The sequence below is a fragment of the Muntiacus reevesi genome, chromosome 4 (genome assembly GCF_963930625.1).
Source record: "Muntiacus reevesi chromosome 4, mMunRee1.1, whole genome shotgun sequence".
NCBI classification, from domain to species: Eukaryota; Metazoa; Chordata; class Mammalia; order Artiodactyla; family Cervidae; genus Muntiacus; species Muntiacus reevesi.
In genome coordinates this window covers 96,807,243-96,824,813 of record NC_089252.1, presented here as the reverse complement: position 1 = coordinate 96,824,813, position 17,571 = coordinate 96,807,243, and the positions used below count along the sequence as shown (strand labels likewise).

Sequence of the window (17,571 nt, the reverse complement as noted above, 5' to 3'; positions counted from 1 at the left end):
CACCTTGGGAAAAGAAGGGGGTCAAAGGGAGAAAGACAGAGGGGCTGACCCAGGGAGAAGGAGCAGATGCGCCTGCCCTGCTCTGGGGTGAGTGGGCAAGGGCAAGGGAGATGGGAAGGAAGCCCGGCCAGAGTGAAGCGGTGTACCGAGGACCCCCAAGTCGACCCTAATCTGGGATCATCTGACCCGGGTGGAGGGAGAAGGGTGCCCTTCGCAGTGTCACGGAAAGCTTCGCCTTCTGGGCTCGCTTTCTCCCGCCTGCCCCTGCGGGGGCTCTCTGCCGTGGTTAGCCTGAGCGCGGCTCGGAGGCGCTCTGCTTGCTCAGTACCGGAGCCCCCACCTACCGGGCGCCCCAGCCCTCCCAGCGCACGCCCAGGAGGGCGGGCCGGGAGTTGAGCGCGGCCGCCGGCCGCTCGAGAGTGCTGGGAGCCCTGCAAGCGAGCCAGGCCTCTCTGGGCGCCGCCGGCTGCAAGTCACTCTCCGAACCTCCCGGGCCACAAAGCAGAACTTGCCCGCCTCGCTCCCCAGCAGGGAGGCCCAGGCACAGGGTGCTGCGCTCCAGGCCCCTTGCTGGTCCTGGGCAGCTCCTGGTGCGCTCCGGGCTGGGCTAGGCGAGGCCTGGCGGCGGAGAGGGGGGCCTTGTAACCCCTTCCCCGGGGCGCGGTCTCCTCCTCCTCCAGCTCCTCCTCGCCAGCTGCGCCGCCAGCTCCCATTGTTCGCCCCGCCCGCCTGGCCACGTCCCGGCGCTACTCGCTGGGCCTCCCAGGCGCACCTACCTTCTGCTGCCGGCGAGCCATGTCGGTGGGCTGCTTGGCGTTGAAGGGGTAGGCGATGCAGCGCATCACGAACACATAGAGCTGCAATCTCTTCTTCCTCTCCTCCTCTTCCTTCTGCAGCCGCTCCAACTCCTCCTTCTCCTTCTCGCTCACCACCGACGGGCTAGGGCTGGAGGGTCGGCCGCCACCGGCGCGGCTGCTAGGCTGCAGCCCCCCGGTCCCGCCGCCGCTGCTCGCGCCGCTGCCCCCGCCGCCACCGGCGCCCATCCCGGCCCCGGCGCCGGCCCCGCCGCCGCCCCCCAGCCCTGCGCCGCCGCCCGAGCCCTCGCTGGTGCGGCTGGGAGACAGGCGCGCGCCGGACGCGGCCGAGCCCAGCACCTCCTTGCCGCTCTCCTCCTCCACGATCTCATCCGATTCCTCTTCGCTGGATGAAGGGTCCAGCATGGTGGCGCTTGGGGAGGGGGGTCCCTGGAGCCCCTGGCTTGGGGTGCAAGAGGTGGGGGGCGCTGGAGGCAGCTGGGGGTCGGCTCTCCCGGATGGCCGCTTCCCCCCAAATCGGAGCAAGCGCGCTGCTGCTCAGCCTCAGCCGCGGAGACTGCTTCCTCTGCTCGGCGTTCGAGAGCTGGGCTCTGACCCAGGAGCACGAGGGGAGGAGGGGAGGAGAGAGGTGCGTCCGTGGACCCAAAGTGGGCAAAGGAGGGAGTCAATTGCGAGCCCCGAGCCCACAGCAGGATGCCATCTGCAGCCGCTGAAGGAGGCGCCTCCAGAAAAGATGCCGAGTGTTGCAAGCTGTCGATGCAGCCTAGAGCCGAAGAGGCATCTTGCCGATTGGGGAGGGAGCGGCGCTTACGTGTTTATTGGCTTAACTCTCCCGTGTCCGCAGCAGAAAGGGCGGCTGCAGCGGGCTGGAGCCGGAAGACCGCGGAGCGTCCCCAAAGTCTCAGAGCTTCCGTAGCGATCCCAATGCTTTCCCGTCCTCCTCATTCCCACCCCGTGGAGGCTAATTTCCCCCTTGATGCCCAGCCCTCCTGGTTTCAACCTCTCTCCCCGTCCCGCGAACAAAAAGTTCTTGGGAGAGGAGGAAATAGATCAATCAGTGATGACTTTTTGTCAGACGTTGGACACACTAAATTCAGAGATCTCACTGAGACAAAGTCGGCGAGATATTATACACAAAAGAAAGGCTATTTCCTATAACCAGCTTTCCTCACACTTTCCTCACCAAACAGCCTGTTTGTCCCACCTGTGTAAACTCCAGTGCCAGCAGTTTACTTTACATACACCCAACCGTGAAGAAAAGATTTTGAGCGGATTGATGTATCCACCATGCAGCTCAACTCTTTAAGTAGAACCCCCGCCCCTGCCTACTCTGCATTCTTCATTTCCAAGAATTGGTAATACTTTATGCTGAGGTGAGCCTACCATGGAAATAGAAGGGTTTCTTGTTGCTCAACCCTTCCTCCATTCTGGCTCGCTGGAGTATCTGGGTGGAGGGTTGGGGACCCCAAAATCAGACAAGGATACTCTAATAACTGAGTGCATCAACATCGAATGCGTTGACTGTCGCACTGTCTTCCTTCCTGCTTCTCCCTTATCTATTAATTCAAAGCAGCAGATGGTGCCTTCCTTCCCCCGGCTCCTTTCACTTAAGCCAATAAACCCAGCGCACGGGGGAGCTGGCCAGCGTGCTGAATCTAATCAGCGACCCACAGATGGATTGAAAACAAACCAACACTCTTCACCTTTTGATCTTCGGCTATCTAGAGACCTCTCTTGGCCTTCCCTCACCCCATTTATGTAGTTTCAGTGCTCTAATTACTCGTAGATATTCGTGGGAGTTATTGTCGAAGTATACTGTGAATTTAAAGTTTGTATCACATCTGTCTTTATGTATTCTAAAATTTACCATGACTATCAATATTGTAGGCTTTGAGAGTCAAAGGAAGTTTTAGCACTTTTTCACAAAGTGAACACTGTTCTAGGTGCTTGGAGTAGGTGACATTTTTAGAAGACATTCTCTTAAAGAGTCTGTAATCCCCTTTGGAGATACAACACAAACACATGAAAAAGATTGACAGTGCTTATTTCAAGGCAACATATAAACAAATCCAAGTTAGTAAACTGCTAAAAGCTTGCTTGAATGAAGCAACTAGGAATGGAAGAGAATCATATGTTTCTGTAAAAAGAGACTTAAATTTTAAAGAAAGGAACCATATGACTGAATGGTGAAAAGGGAAGATATAAATTATAAGTAGAAAGAGCGATTTGCAAAGCCATGGTGATAGGAGAGAGGGCCGAGTCAGGTACAGAGTGTAATGCAGGCAGTGTGTGGGTAGGAAATGGGAAGTGAGGAGGAAAAAAAGTTGAAATAATCATCCAACTGGCCAAATTGCGGGGGTGGGGGGTGGTGGTGGCAGTGGTCATCTTTGGGACGCAAAGAAATAAATGGCTACCTAAGGAGCATGTGACTTCTGCACAGAAGGCAAGACAAACTCATTTACTAATTAAATATTTTTAAGCAAGATAAGGCATTTGAGTATTATCACATTATGCACTGGTAGAAGCATGACCATGAACTGTCCTTAAAACCATTTGGAATTTCTAAATCACTGTAATAAACCTTTGTAGTTTTGTATTTTTAACAATGTATTTCATTAAAACATAAACTCAGTTTCTACCTTTTGTTACTCATGTAAGCCTACGATTTGGCTATTAAATATGACATTGCTTAGATAAATTTAACACTCTTCTCAACACACCCATGAGTGTTCAAAGGAAACAAACAGATTTTACAGGAAATACTTTTATAATATTGTTTTCCAAAATGTACATCTTGGGACTTTCCTGGTGGTTCAGTGGTTAAGGCTGCACTTCCACTGCAGGGGGCGTGTGTTCAACCACTGGCTGGGGAACTAAGATCCCACATGCTCTGTGACAAGGCCACACACACAAAGTACATCCTTTCAAAGATATTTTTTACCTTAGCTGAAAGTTAAATGTCCTTGCAGATATTATAACTTTTTTTTTCTGCTGAAGATAAGATATCCCAATCTGAACTCCTTAGGCATCTAAACTAGGAACTGTGGCTTTCCTAGATGCAAATTTTGATGAAAAAGGAAGAAAATTATCCCAGAACACATCCAAAGGATCTTAATTATTGTCTACCTTTTGTTAACATCCATATTCTTCTTTTTAAAAGTACAATTCTACCATAGATTCTGTTACACATCAGTATTTATATCCTCAAACAAGCTATTTTAGGTGTTGCATGCTTGCCCCCACCTCCAGTTCTGCTTTGTAGGAAACTTGAATAACCTTAAGGTGATGGAATAAATTTTAGTCAGCCATCTGGAGACCATATCATGAAAGTGGAAGTTATAACAGTGAATTTTTTTAATCCCAGCAAAATCTAGAGGAAATGGAAATGACTGAGACATTAAACTAGGGTTTTATCATCTGGACCTTGATTATTTCTAGACCTCATTCTCCACTGAAGTGTTCGTTATTATTGCATAAAAAGCCACAAGTATGAAGGAATAGCTGACTCATTGGCAGTCAACAGATACCTTGGTGAAAAACCATCACTTCTTTTTGTCACTCATATAACATGTTTCAATCAAATAAGCTTGAGTTCAATGCCCATCTTAATGATTTTCTGTGTTTGTTACTAGAGGATAAGTTTGGCCAAATTAAATGTATATTTTTAAAATCTCACAATAAATTTCATCCATCCAATCAATATATATATTTTTAAATTTAAGAATAGACATAAACACCAAAAAAAATAAATTTGAACCTTATGGTATGCCAAAATTCAAGTTAAATGCTTGAGATCTGGACCCAGGCAGTTCTGCCTTTGCCACTTAACAGCAGAGTTACCTGAGAAAACTGTTTAGTGACTCAGACTTGGTTTCCTCATCTATAAAATGAGGAATAGTAGTATTAACTCACCTTAGAATGACAAGAAAATCAAATTGAATAGTATAAAAAATGTATTTTTCAACAGACTTTAGGTTTAAGCCTTTTTTCCCGCTAAAAGGAGATGGACTTTTTTCTGCTAAAAGGAAAAGGACTTCATTTTATTTATAAATAAAGTAAAATTGAACATGCATAACTGAAAGGAAAAACAACACTAAAAAACCAAGTAAACTAAAAATGAATTAAAGACTTAATATAAATTAAACCATAAAACTCCTAGAAGAAAACATAGAGGATGTTCACTTTGACATTGACCCTAGAATACTTTGGGGGGTATGTCTCCTCAGGTAAGGGAAACAAAAGCAAAAATAAATAAGTGAGAAAAACAGCATCAAACCAAAAGCTTTTGCACAGATAAGGAAACTATGAAGAAAATGAAAAGGCCACCTACTGAATGGGAAAAGATATTTGCAAATGATATGTCTGATAATGGCTTAATATCCAAAATATATAGAGAATTCATACAACTCAACATTTAAAAAAAAAGATTTTAAAAATGGGGAGAGGGGCTTCCTTGATGGCTCAGTAGTAAAGAATCTGCCTGCCAATGCAGGAGACATGAGTTTGATGCCTGGGTCAGGAAGATCCCACATATCAGAGAACAATTAAGCCTGTGCATCACAACATTTGAGCCTGTGCTCTAGAGCTGGAAAGCACAGCTACTGAAGTCAGAGAGCCCTAGACCCAATCTCTGCAACAAGAAACCACCACAATGCAAAGCCTGGACACAGCAATGAAGAGCAGCCCCTGCTCACTGCAACTAGAGAAAAGCCTGTGCTGCAAAGAAGAACCAGTGCAGCCAAATAAATAGATATCATTTTAAAAATAGGCAGAGAACCTGAAAAGATATTTTTCCAAAGAGGACACACAGATGGCCAAGAGGCACATGAAAAAATGATCAACATCACTAATTTTCAGAGAAATGCAAATCAAAACCACAGTGTCAAACCTATCAGAATGGCTAGATCAAAAAGGCAACAAATAACAAGGGTTGGCAAAGATGTGGAGAAAAGCGAACACCTGTGCACTGTTAGTGGAAATGTAAATTAATGCAGTCACTGTGGAAAAACAGGGTGCTGCTGCTGCTGTTCCTAAGTCGCTTCAGTCGTGTCTGACTTTGTGCGACTCCAGAGAGGGCAGCCCACCAGGCTCCCGTCCCTGGGATTCTCCAGGCAAGAACACTGGAGTGTGTTGCCATTGCCTTCTCTGCTAAAACAGGGTGGAAATTCTTCAAAAAATTAAAAATAGAACTACCATATCATCTAGTTATTTAACTCCTAGGCATTTATCTGAAGAAAGGAAAAACTCTAATTCAAAAAGATATGTGTACCCCTATGTTCATTGCAGCATTATTGACAGCAACCAAGATGAGGAAGCAACCTAAGTGCTCATTGATAGATGAATGGATAAAGGAGACTTGGTGTATATACACAGTGAAATATTACTCAGCTATAAAAAAGAATGAAATATTGACATTTGCTATAATGTGGAATGGGTGAAATTAACTCAGATGACCATTATATCTATTACTGTGGGGAAGACTCCCTTAGAAGAAACGGAGTAGCCATCACAGTCAACAAAAGAGTGAAAATGCAGTACTTGGATGCAAATTCAAAAATGACAAAATGATCTTCATTCGTTTCCAAGGCAAACCATTCAATATCACAGTAATCCAAGGCTATTCCCTGACCAGCAATGCTAAAGAAGTTGAATGGTTCTATGAAAACCTACAAGATCTTCGAGAACACCCGAAAAAGATGTCCTTTTCATTATAGGGGACTGGAATGCAAAAATAGGAAGTCAAGAAACACCTGGAGTAACAGGCAAATTTGGCCTTGGAATACAGAATGAAGCAGGGCAAAGGCTAATAGATTTTGCCTAGAGAACGCACTGGTCATAGCAAACACCCTCTTCCAACAACACAAGAGAAGACTCTACACATGGACATCACCAGATGGTCAACAACTAAATCACACTGATTATTGTCGGTGATGCCATCCAACCATCTCATCCTATGTCATCCCCTTCTCCTCCTGCCTTCAATCATTCCCAGCATCAGGGTCTTTTCAAATGAGTTAGTTCTTTGCATCAGGTGGCCAAAGCTTCAGCTTCAATATCAGTCCTTCCAATGAATAATCAGGACTGATTTCCTTTAGGAATGACAGGTTGGATCTCCTTACAGTCCAAGGGACTCACAAGGGTCTTCTCCAACACCACAGTCAAAAAGCATCAATTCTTTGGTGCTCAGCTTTCTTTATAGTCCAACTCTCACATCCATACATGACTACTGGAAAAACCATAGCTTTGACTAGATGGACCTTTGTTGGCAAAGTAATGTCTCTGCTTTTTAATATGCTGTCTAGGTTGGTCATAACTTTCCTTCCAAGGAGCAAGCATCTTTTAATTTCATGGCTGCAGTCACCATCTGCAGTGATTCTGGAGCCCCCCAAAATAAAGTCAGCCACTGTTTCCACTGTTTCCCCATCTATTTGCAATGAAGTGATGGGACAAGATGCCATGATCTTAGTTTTCTGAATGTTGAGTTTTAAGCCAACATTTTTACCCTCCTCTTTCAACTCTCATCAAGCAGCTGTTTAGTTCTTCACTTTCTGCCATAAGGGTGGTGTCATCTGCATATCTGAGGTTATTGATATTTCTTCTGGCAATCTTGATTCCAGCTTGTGCTTCATCCAGCCCAGCATTTCTCATGATGTATTCTGCATATAAGTTAAATAAGCAGGGTGACAATATACTTGACGTACTCCTTTTCCTATTTGGAACTAGTCTGTTGTTACATGTCCAGTTCTAACTGTTGCTTCCTGACCTGCATACAGGTTTCTCAAGAGGCAGTACTGTAGGTCAGTTATACTTCAAAAACAAATAAACTCATTTAAAAATGATCAGATTAGTAGTTACCAGAGGCAGGGGATGGGAGGAGGGGAAATTAGATGAAGGTAGTCAAAATGTCTGACAAACATTCAGTTTTAAGATAAGTAATTACTAGGAATATAATGTACAAATGATAAATATAATTAACATTGTTGTATATTATATTTGAAAGTTGTTAAGTAAATCCTAAGAGTTCTCATCATAAGGAAAAATATTTTTTAAATTTTGTATCTATATGAGATGATAGATTTGCACTAAAATTTTTGTGATAATCATTTCATAATGAATGTAAGGTGAATTATCTTATTGTACATGTTAAACTTATACAGTGCTATCTGTCAATTATACCTCAGTAAAACTCAAAGAAAGAAAGAATCACGTAACCCAGACATAGATCCTGAATAGGATATTTGCTTTTTATTTAATTTATCCCTGTCTTGCTTTAGATAATATTTTCAGAGACTTAGAAAATGGTTTATTTTGTTTGCAAAAGCTGCTCTCATCATTACTCTTTATCATATAATAAATCTTGCTAAAGTGGGTTAGGATGGAATTAAAGGATATTCATAAGATGAAAATAATAGAATCAAGACACACAAAAACATCTTCTTTTACTCTAGGCAACAAAACAAAATGTTTTAGAGTATAAATAATACTACTTATATGAATTAGTCTTGGAAAACCACCTATTAAGAAGATGATAAAAAATGAAACAATATATTTTACAGTAAATAATTAACTTGAATTCTGAAAACCAACTTTCACAAGAGTAATCACATTTCTTCTGTATAAAATTTATCTTAATAGAAGTAGGAGCTAGATATGGCATAGACTGAAATGCAGTTTATGCTGCTGTTTACATGGATGAAGTGAAGGATTAAAACTTTTGCCTTGACCCTGGGATGCAGTGACGTGACAGGAAATAAAGGGGGGAAATATCCACATATTGTATCCATATGAGATATTAGGTTGATAATTCCTCTAATTAGCCCAGTTTTTCAATTTGGCTTATATTGGTATATGCTGCTACCACTATACTTTAACCTTCTCAAAATAATTTTTTGGGTTGATTGTCTGGTTATAGTAAATAGGTTTCACAGACTGCACTGGCTTTAGACTGGGAGGCTTTTAACAGATTTTAAACAGCAATGGCTGTTTAAAACATCATATTTTCATATTAATAAGTTTGTTTTTCATTTTAAACAATTGAAAATGGTAAATTCCTTCAGTGTAGGCTACCCTAAAGCATACGGGTCTTTTGAATAATTAATCTTCTGGAGGAAAATAATGAGGAAGGAAAAGAGGTTGAGAGAGGCTTGATAAGTGAAGGGAAAGTAAGCGAAAATATAATGATGGGTCCTGATCAAGGGATAGATACTAACATTGGGATCACAGGTCAAGAGAGGTTAACCTACTGAAGAAAAGATTTTAAACCAGATCTAGTCACCTACATGCCATTAGCAAAAGGGAAATTCATAGATTACAGCCTGGACTCTGCTCATAAGAGTGTCCACCTTCTTCTTCCCCTTCTTCTCAGAGTGACACTGACTCTTTCTACAGTTGGGTCTACTATTCCAGCCGCTTGTTCTTAAGGATGCCATTACTCTTCTCTTGTTTCTTTCATTAGTAAGAACTTTCTGCCCAATGATTCCAAAAGAACCTTTAGGAAGATGTTAATCTGCATCTTGTTGTACCCAAGAGTTTACCATGAAGAGCAATGGACTTATGTAAGTGTCTAGAGTTGCATTATGAAAAGGTTTAGTATACTCCAACCAGATCCAACCAGTATATTCCAATAGTAAAAATTCTGTTCTTTCATCATCCTTCATTCATCCTGTGTGGTTCTTTGGAGAAATACATAAAGAACGATGGTGGATAAAAATCACAATGCCATTACGATGGTAACTAGGATATGGCTCAGTAATCTACCCCGCCCCCAGAACATTGATAATACTTGAACAAAAGATACATTTTAGGCTTTGTTTCTAAGCAGAATCTCTACCCCGATCATCTAGAATTCCTACTTTTATGTTTTATCACTTTCTGACTGATTTTGAGGCATAGGAAATGAAAATAACAATTAAGTGCAATTGGGCATGCCTGCAAAGAGAGGTAGAGAGAAGGCACTGCCCCAAGACTGCAGGTCTTGAATCTACTCAGCCCAGTCACACGGAAGAAAAAAAACAGAAGAGACAGACGTGACTATCACAGTGACCTGCCTACTCATGAGCATGCTTCAACTATCATACATTATCTGATAAATCTGATTAATATGCTCTCTTCTTAAGGAGAAGAGAGAAGAGAGCTGGAAGCTTGCCTTTCTCCCTGCAAGATCATGACCCAAGTTACTACTTTTCACCAAGTGACTCAAGCTCTCAAATCCCTGGCTCTCCTGCAACTAAGAATACAACTGAACAACTGCACCTGTTTCTTAAGAGTGGGTCTCTCTCCATCAGTTTTATTTATTTGGAATTCTGACACTTTTCTTGGCAATGTCTTTGAAGGAGATAAGTGAACTAAGGCACGTATGTGCTTAGAACAAAGTATAGTAAGCTTCTGTTAAATGCCAGTGGAGATGTTGATGCTGTTGGTAGCTATGATGAAATTTTATTCCAAATGACAAGACTAGGCTCTGTTTTTTGGAAATGGGAAGAGGGGTGCAGTTACTGAGATCAGTGAGAAACCTCTTGCCCCTTAAGAGAAAGGCAAGTTAGCATTGGAAACCTGAGGCAGACTATGAGAGTCTACACCAAAGCTACAACACTTGGAGGAGGTGAATATTGTGTTGTTTGAGCAAAGATTTAATACATCCCCATCTTCACTTTTCTGATATCTTGATCTACTTTTATATTTTTAGAAGGTATATGAACCTAAGAAGGAGAATTAAGTGAAGGACAAGGGCAAAGTTGTGAAGCTAGAAGAGTTGGCTAGAACTCTAAGGGGAACCCTTGGGGTATATTTAAACAGGCACATCAACTGTCATAGATATGCCTTCATTAACTTTTCCTGGCAAGGCATGACTTTATGCTATAAAAAGACCACTATGCAGACTTCCCTTGAACAGGTAAACTGCTATCTCCATCTCAGACAACTCATCATAGGAAATGCAATAAATGTTTAAAGAATATTCTGCACTCATAGTTAACTCACAGTGAAGAGAGAGACAGCAAAAAGTTAGACCTAAATCATAAGGCCTTATCTCTCTCCCCACTATTATTTACACTGCACAACAAAATCAGACTCCTGTGAATCACCAAGCCATTTGTATGGTCAGTCATTAAAACAACACATTTACCATTCAGGGGCCATAACCTATTTGATTACTTCAGAAAATGTGTAGAAAAGGAAAATCTTATGTGTGTGATGATGATGCCTTCAGGCATAGGTTGAATAATCACAGAAAACTGAGTCATCATTTTTTCCCACACCCATACATATGCATGACCTCTGACAACTTCTCAGGGAAGGGGAATGGCTTCATCATGGAGTAAGTCCATCACGGGGCTCAATTATGTGTTCAAGGTTACTCAGGGCAACTGAGTCTTCAGTTCCCTGCTGACAATTTACTAGCTGCATGATGAAAGTGATGAATGATCAAATTGTGCCCAAATTCATGATACAAAATATAAGACTCTAAAATTCATTTCTCATGGGAATAACTAGTTTAAAAAATAAGAGAAGCTGTAGCCTGCAAAGAGTTTGTTTTCACCCCCAAATTTGCCCAGGTTACCTGGCATTTAGTTGATAAGAGAAAACTTTTAAGATCTCCATATCAACCTTATATTCCATAATTATCAATATAGTTTCATGGTCAAATATTTGGTCTTTTTGACTTCATTATTACCTTTGCTGTTGCCATGGTTTGTATACTGTTTTTCTAATGCTTATAGACATGATTCACTGGGTAAAATATGTCTATATACCACCTGTTTTACTAAGTGAGTTACTCCTAGAAAGAAAAAAGAAACTCAAACTGAGAATTATTAAAACACTAAATTTTGCATAAAGGGTATGAGTTGTGGCTTTGGAGTTAGGCAGATTTCAAATCCTGGTTCTAGTAGCTGTGACCTGAAAAAGATATTTCTTTGATTCTCAATTCTTTGACTTTAAAAGTGGCAATAAAATACCAATAATGCATAAGATTTTGTGAAGGTGAATCAAATTCACATATCTGAGGTGCTTAGCACAAAGGCTGGCCCCTGCTCAGGAGACGGAAGTTACTGTCAGCATCACACATCAATTTGTATCCAACTCCATATGGAAGAACTCAAAGAAGAGAGGTGTCCAATACTTGCCCACTGCAGAGAGAACAGGTCCTGTTGGAGAAGCGTCCATAAAAATTCTTTGTTATCAAGATCTTATCCTTCCATCTCTGAATAAAGAACTTCATTTGAGATAGCTTACAAAAACACATCAAGTTATCACTACATGCTTTATCAAAATTCATCTGAGGAAGAACTTACTTGCCAATTGACCAAAGAATAAGGATGTTATAACCAGACTTGTAATGAGGTTGACATTCCTGGAAGGAAAAAAAAGAAAGAAAAGGCCATTCAAACATTGCTTTTTGAGGGCTCAGCTAAATAGCTTTCTGAGAGAGCTCCACTAGCTTGTATTTGCATAACAAAAAGATTCCCCCACCTTCCTATAGTCTTATTTGCAGATTCCCAAATAGAATATTTATTAAAGTCTAGATGCAATTAAACCTTTTGTGAAATTTGTGTTTGATCATGAATAGGGGTGAGTCAGGAAGTCTGTGAACGAGACTGAAACATAAAGAGAAGTACACAAGAAAGCATTCTTATCCTATATTTAGCCATAACATTCAAATGACAAAAAAAGAGAGAAAACTTTAGAGTAAGATGAAGTTTTCCATTGAGTGTGTTCATAGCTAATCTTGGTTTCTTTGTTTATTGCTCTCATTAATTCAACCAACATATGTTGGATGTTGAAAGATTTGCTTATAAAATGGTGATGGGAAAGGTAGTCTTGCCCTAACCTAATCTGTCTGGATTCTGAAAGTGCTTTTGTATGAAAGGAAAATTTAGTGAATCCTCAAATAGTAATGTGTTCCATTAACATAACAAAGCCATGTTTCAGATTACTACAAAAAGATGCCACAAAAATCTAAGCTTTTATATTTCACTCTAGAAAATTAAAAGGAAGTCTGTTCTTACCTCTATTATTGTTCTGAACTAGGAATTCTTTTAAAATAGTCTGCTTTACTAATTTCAAAGAGGTGGTTCCTAAAGAGTTTACACAATCTGGAGAGGTATTGGGGGAGGGGTCAAATAGGGTGATTTTTTCCTAACATAAAAGAGGGTTTAATCTAATCAAATAATTGGTCCATAATTCAAGGAAACCAGAGCAGACTTATGCATTCAGATGATGTGATTGAGTAAGCGAGAACAAATTTCCTCTCACCATGATTTTGTAGATTTAAATTTCCCAAACTAATTTTCCTACCACCTGACCTTATTTTCTCTTGCAAAAGCAAAACAAATCAGCTTGAGACGAAAAGGAAAGGAAAACAATAATCTATGTTTTCATGTTCCTGGATTATTTGATTCCCTGGGTAGGCTTGTCTCACTTACTTATAATCACACCAAAATATTCATAATTTAGAAATTGGCAGGAAATGAAACTGCAATCCTTCTGTCCCTGTTGGAACATATCAGGGAATCAGGATTTTCTCTTACCCCAGAGATTCCTTTCAGCATGTGCCAATTTTCAAGCCTGGGGATGCTAAGTGAGAAGAATCACATGTGAAACTTTGCAGTGAGCCAATAGTTCTGGTGTATGTGCCCTGTAAGTGCATTCCAGGACCTCAAAGGCACTTCAATTTCGCTAATTGAAACGTGGTTATGTTTTTAACCATGGGGCCCAGCACTGCTTGTCATTTAAGTTAGATTTTGTGAGCAGAGACTCTGATAATTCTTATCATTTATTTATGTCAGGTATACACGGACTTTTAATAACGCTCATCAAATAATTTTTGACTTTAGGGTTCAACTAATTTTCCACTGGTTTAATGAACATACCTACTTGTACCCTTAATTGAATTTCTGTTATGTACCAGATTGTGGGTAAGATCCTGAGAAGGCAAAGCCAAATGAGCCCAGTTTTTCATTTGCAAGGAGCTCACATTCTAGTTGAGAATAGAGGCAATAAAAAAGGTGATGTCTTTCTAAAAGAAGAAGGAGGACAGAAGGGGTTTGGGGGCAGGGTGAATTATCTGAGCAGAGACTCCAGGCAGATTGCAGAATGGCAGTGGAAGGATCTATTTGGACACTGGAATCAGATGGGCCCAGGCTCAAATCCTAACTCTGCCTCTCTAACTCACATCAACGATGTAGAAATTGTTTAGAGCAACTGAATCTACTCACAACCTGCTCTGTTATTGTATTTCTAATTTAGAGCTTTATTGTTAGATTTAAAGAAGTGTAAGGTTAAGTAATCTTTACAATTTGTCCTATTTGAGGAATGATGGTTATAATGACAGATGTTATTGATGATAATAAAGATGATGAATACAATGTTCAGTTATAGGGCACCTGCTTCATCTATGCAGACACTAAGGACTTCATATATTTTCTTTCATTCTTTTTTCCAAACAAGTGCCTAACGGTCTCGATTTGAACTTGTACTGTTAGACACCTTGATATACTACTGTATAGCCCATAAGGTTCTAAGACTGCCTCTTGCTTGTAGTTTGGATTCCAGTCATTAGAAAGGCCATCATTAAAAATATTTGAGTCAAATCCTTTACCAAGTAACCTGACAAAGACATGTGTCTTGGGCAACTTACTTAATGTTTCAGGTCCCCAATTTCCTTTGCTATGGTACCAGTATTGGGTTGGTCAAAAAGTTCATTTGGGTTTTTCCATAAGATGTCAGGGAAAAACTGAAAATGAACTTTTTTAGTCTAATTCTTCACAGGATCATTCCAAGGATTAAGAAGTAAGGCTCAAGAAATGTACTGTTAACTATTAGATTTCAATAATCATCACGTATTTTTTCCCCTCCCTATTCCTATGGGTACAGTTATTACCAACAAAAGCAGAGCTCAAGATTCCCCTTTGATTTTTTTTCTTTTTTAATATCACTTTAATGGCGGGCTTCTCAGTAAAGACATTTGACCTTGTGGGGTCAGTCATCATTTTAGCACTTGCATTTCTTCCATAAGGCACCATTCAAATACTATTAGGGACAACTCTCACTTCATCTTGTCTGCTCCTAGAAAGCCCCTTGGGTTCAATTTGCAACTGATAATAATTTTGTACTCCGTTTCCATTGATAACATCTGGTCCCTACTTCCCATCCCTTCAAAATTCCAGTTAAGAAACCTGGAAACAAGTTTTTTCATTTTCTTTTGTCTCTCCCATGGGCATTATTCAGCCTCAGAGCTCAGAAGGTATGGCTGTAAAATAACTACTGTCTGCATTACCAAAAATGCAGGTTATGGTCCGTAATAAAATACTTTTTACAGCACACTGCCATCTCTGGTGGCATGAGGCACAGTCAAACCTCCAAAGCCCATAAAACAACATTAACTACAGATGTCACTGAAAGTGACTTTGAGTTGAATTTAGGAAGGAACCTGAAGCTTCTGGAATTTTCAAGGTAAGTCTCTTGCCAGGAGCTAGAGAAACAGGCAGGACCTATTGCTCGACAATCAAGCAGGAAGTATTGCATTACTTCTGGCCTTCTTTTTTTCTCCTGTCAATCAAGTTTGAACACCACTCCTTCAAGCGGGAACTTTCCCTGAAAATCAGAGGGCACATGGTAATAGAAAGCCTTACTTTGCATTTGCTGGTAACAACTTGAAACATCTGCTCTTACCACCAGGTTGTGGGTTTCAAATATTGGTGCGCATAAAGGATGCCTGGACACAATCTTAAAGATGGAAATTTCTGGGCTCCACCCACCAAGTTTTTGATGTATTAAGTCTATAGTGGGTTTCTAGAATAAGTGTTTTTGTCAGGTGCCCCGTGGTGCAAATGGTCCATATCCTTCCTTTGATAAATACTACTTAGGGAATTCTCTTTCCTAAGATAAATGGATGGAAGGGATAGAACAGATCCTGGATTGTTATTTGTGCAGAAAAGTGCTGGGCAGAAATGGAAAAAAGAAAGGCATTTTCTTTTTGGGGGGAAAAACAACCAGAATGGGGTCTTAATGATAGTGTCATTCTGAAGGAGTCAGAATGAGGAAATACCCAGGGCTAAGAAAACGGCAGTGTCCACAGATCCCCTCCTGTCCTGAAGGGTTTGCTGTGTTCTGAAGATGCGCTTCCTCCCTCTCTTCTCTCCAATCTGCTCCAGGATAACTGAAGCAGCCACTCTGCCCAAGGACTTCCCTGCGCTCTTCCAAGCTGTCATTTTCAGCACTCCAGACTCTGCTTCTTACTCCCTGGTTCCAGGTTTTAGTTTGATGCAAACAGGATGAGAACACCAGATGCATCCCTCTTGGCGAAGTGAAGTCTGGGCGCCTCCCAGGCCTGGCCCCCTTCCCCACCTGAGTGGGGAGGAGCGGCTCACCAGGGAGAGCTGGGAAACCCGGCCTGGAATTCGCGCTCGGGAACGGAACCGCTGCGCACAGTATCCAGGTGGATATTATAACCATCTTATACGCCAAGGCTTCCATCTCACTGTGTTTCAACCCATAGAAAAATGAGTCAGGGCCTACATAAAAATTTCCTTCTGGATCCTGCTCAATGGGAAATATATTTTAAGAAGGGAAAGCTATTTTTAAGGATTGCTTTTATTAGTCTATTGATTCCAGACCCCAAAATGGGTCAGCTCTCCTCCTGTGCTGCTAAAGGTATTTTTGAGAAGTTGTTAAATAAATGCAAAGTCATGCCTTTGCCACTTGGAGTCCTGACCCACTCTTGAGCTCTGCCGAGGGTACGGGATGATTTTGTTCTTAGCCTATTTTGCTGTCAGCCTATTTTTCATTCACTGAGAATCTCTGACCCCTCCATCCCAGGTTAGGCAGTCTGGAGGCCCAGCGGGATTCTCAGATTCCATCTGCAGTTATTTTAAGAATTTCAATTACATAAGCAAGGCCCTTTTTAGAATCCCTTCTTAGGGTCAGTCTCACACAGGACATCCTGAAAATTGCTGCCATGAGCATGTGAGTGGCTTTTGCCATTTGGTCTTTGACGATAAGAGCTCTGAGACTGCTATCACGGGAAGGAGAGGGTAGGTCGTCTGACCTCTACCCCTACAGAGCTGCTGGGAGCAACCCTCTTACACCGAGGAAACAGCAGAGGGAATATCCGGCTTTGGTTGTAATAAAGAGAAACTCAGCTCACACTGGCTGAAACCCAGGGAGGGATGTATCGGCTCACACTCCTCAAGTCTAGCAAGAGTGCTGCCAGCTTGGTTGGGCCAGAGCTAAAGAGACATCATCAAGATTCAGTCCCTTTGTTTTTAGTTCTGCTTTGCTTTCTGTTGCTTTTACTCCATGGAGAAGGAGGTGGCAACCCAGTCCAGTATTCTTGCCTGGAGAATCCTGTGGACGGAGGAGTCTGGTGGGTTGCCGTCTATGGGGTTGCATAGAGTTGGACACGACTAAAGCAACTTAGCAGCAGCAGCAGCAGCAGCTTTTACTCCAGGTCAGGCCTTCTCTGTGTAATGTCCTCTCCAAGTCTAGATAATATCCTTTCAATTGAAGTCCTTCGAAAACAAATGTTCTTTCTTCCTAAGAGTCCTGCAAAATTTTTTACTTCAATCTGCTTGGATTGATTTGGGCCAAATGCCGCTTATGCTCCATCACCATGGCTAAGGGCATGCGTGCTCTGATTGGCTAATCCATAATCATACGCCCTCTCTTAGAGTCAGAATCACCCACTAAAGGATGTGAACTGTGATGGGAAGATATGGATCCCCCAGGAAAATAAGGGTTTGGTCCTTGGAAGAAAAAT

At 41.7% G+C, this 17,571-nt stretch overlaps 1 protein-coding gene across 16 annotated transcripts in view; it reads right to left on the bottom strand.

Moving 5' to 3' along the window:
- CADPS (calcium dependent secretion activator) overlaps nt 1-1,220 on the bottom strand; it is a 465,663-nt gene extending 464,443 nt beyond the window's left edge. For 10 of the 16 annotated variants that reach the window (XM_065935303.1, XM_065935302.1, XM_065935311.1 and 7 more), the window contains exons 1-2: nt 1,081-1,220; nt 777-972 (exon numbers count right to left, since the gene is read on the bottom strand). In XM_065935303.1, coding sequence (XP_065791375.1) covers nt 777-972; nt 1,081-1,220 — 336 coding nt within the window. Of the gene's footprint in view, nt 1-776 lie in introns of all 16 variants that reach the window. The other 6 variants (XM_065935296.1, XM_065935295.1, XM_065935299.1 and 3 more) reach the window with 3 other exon arrangements.
- Nucleotides 1,221-17,571: the final 16,351 nt, after the last annotated feature.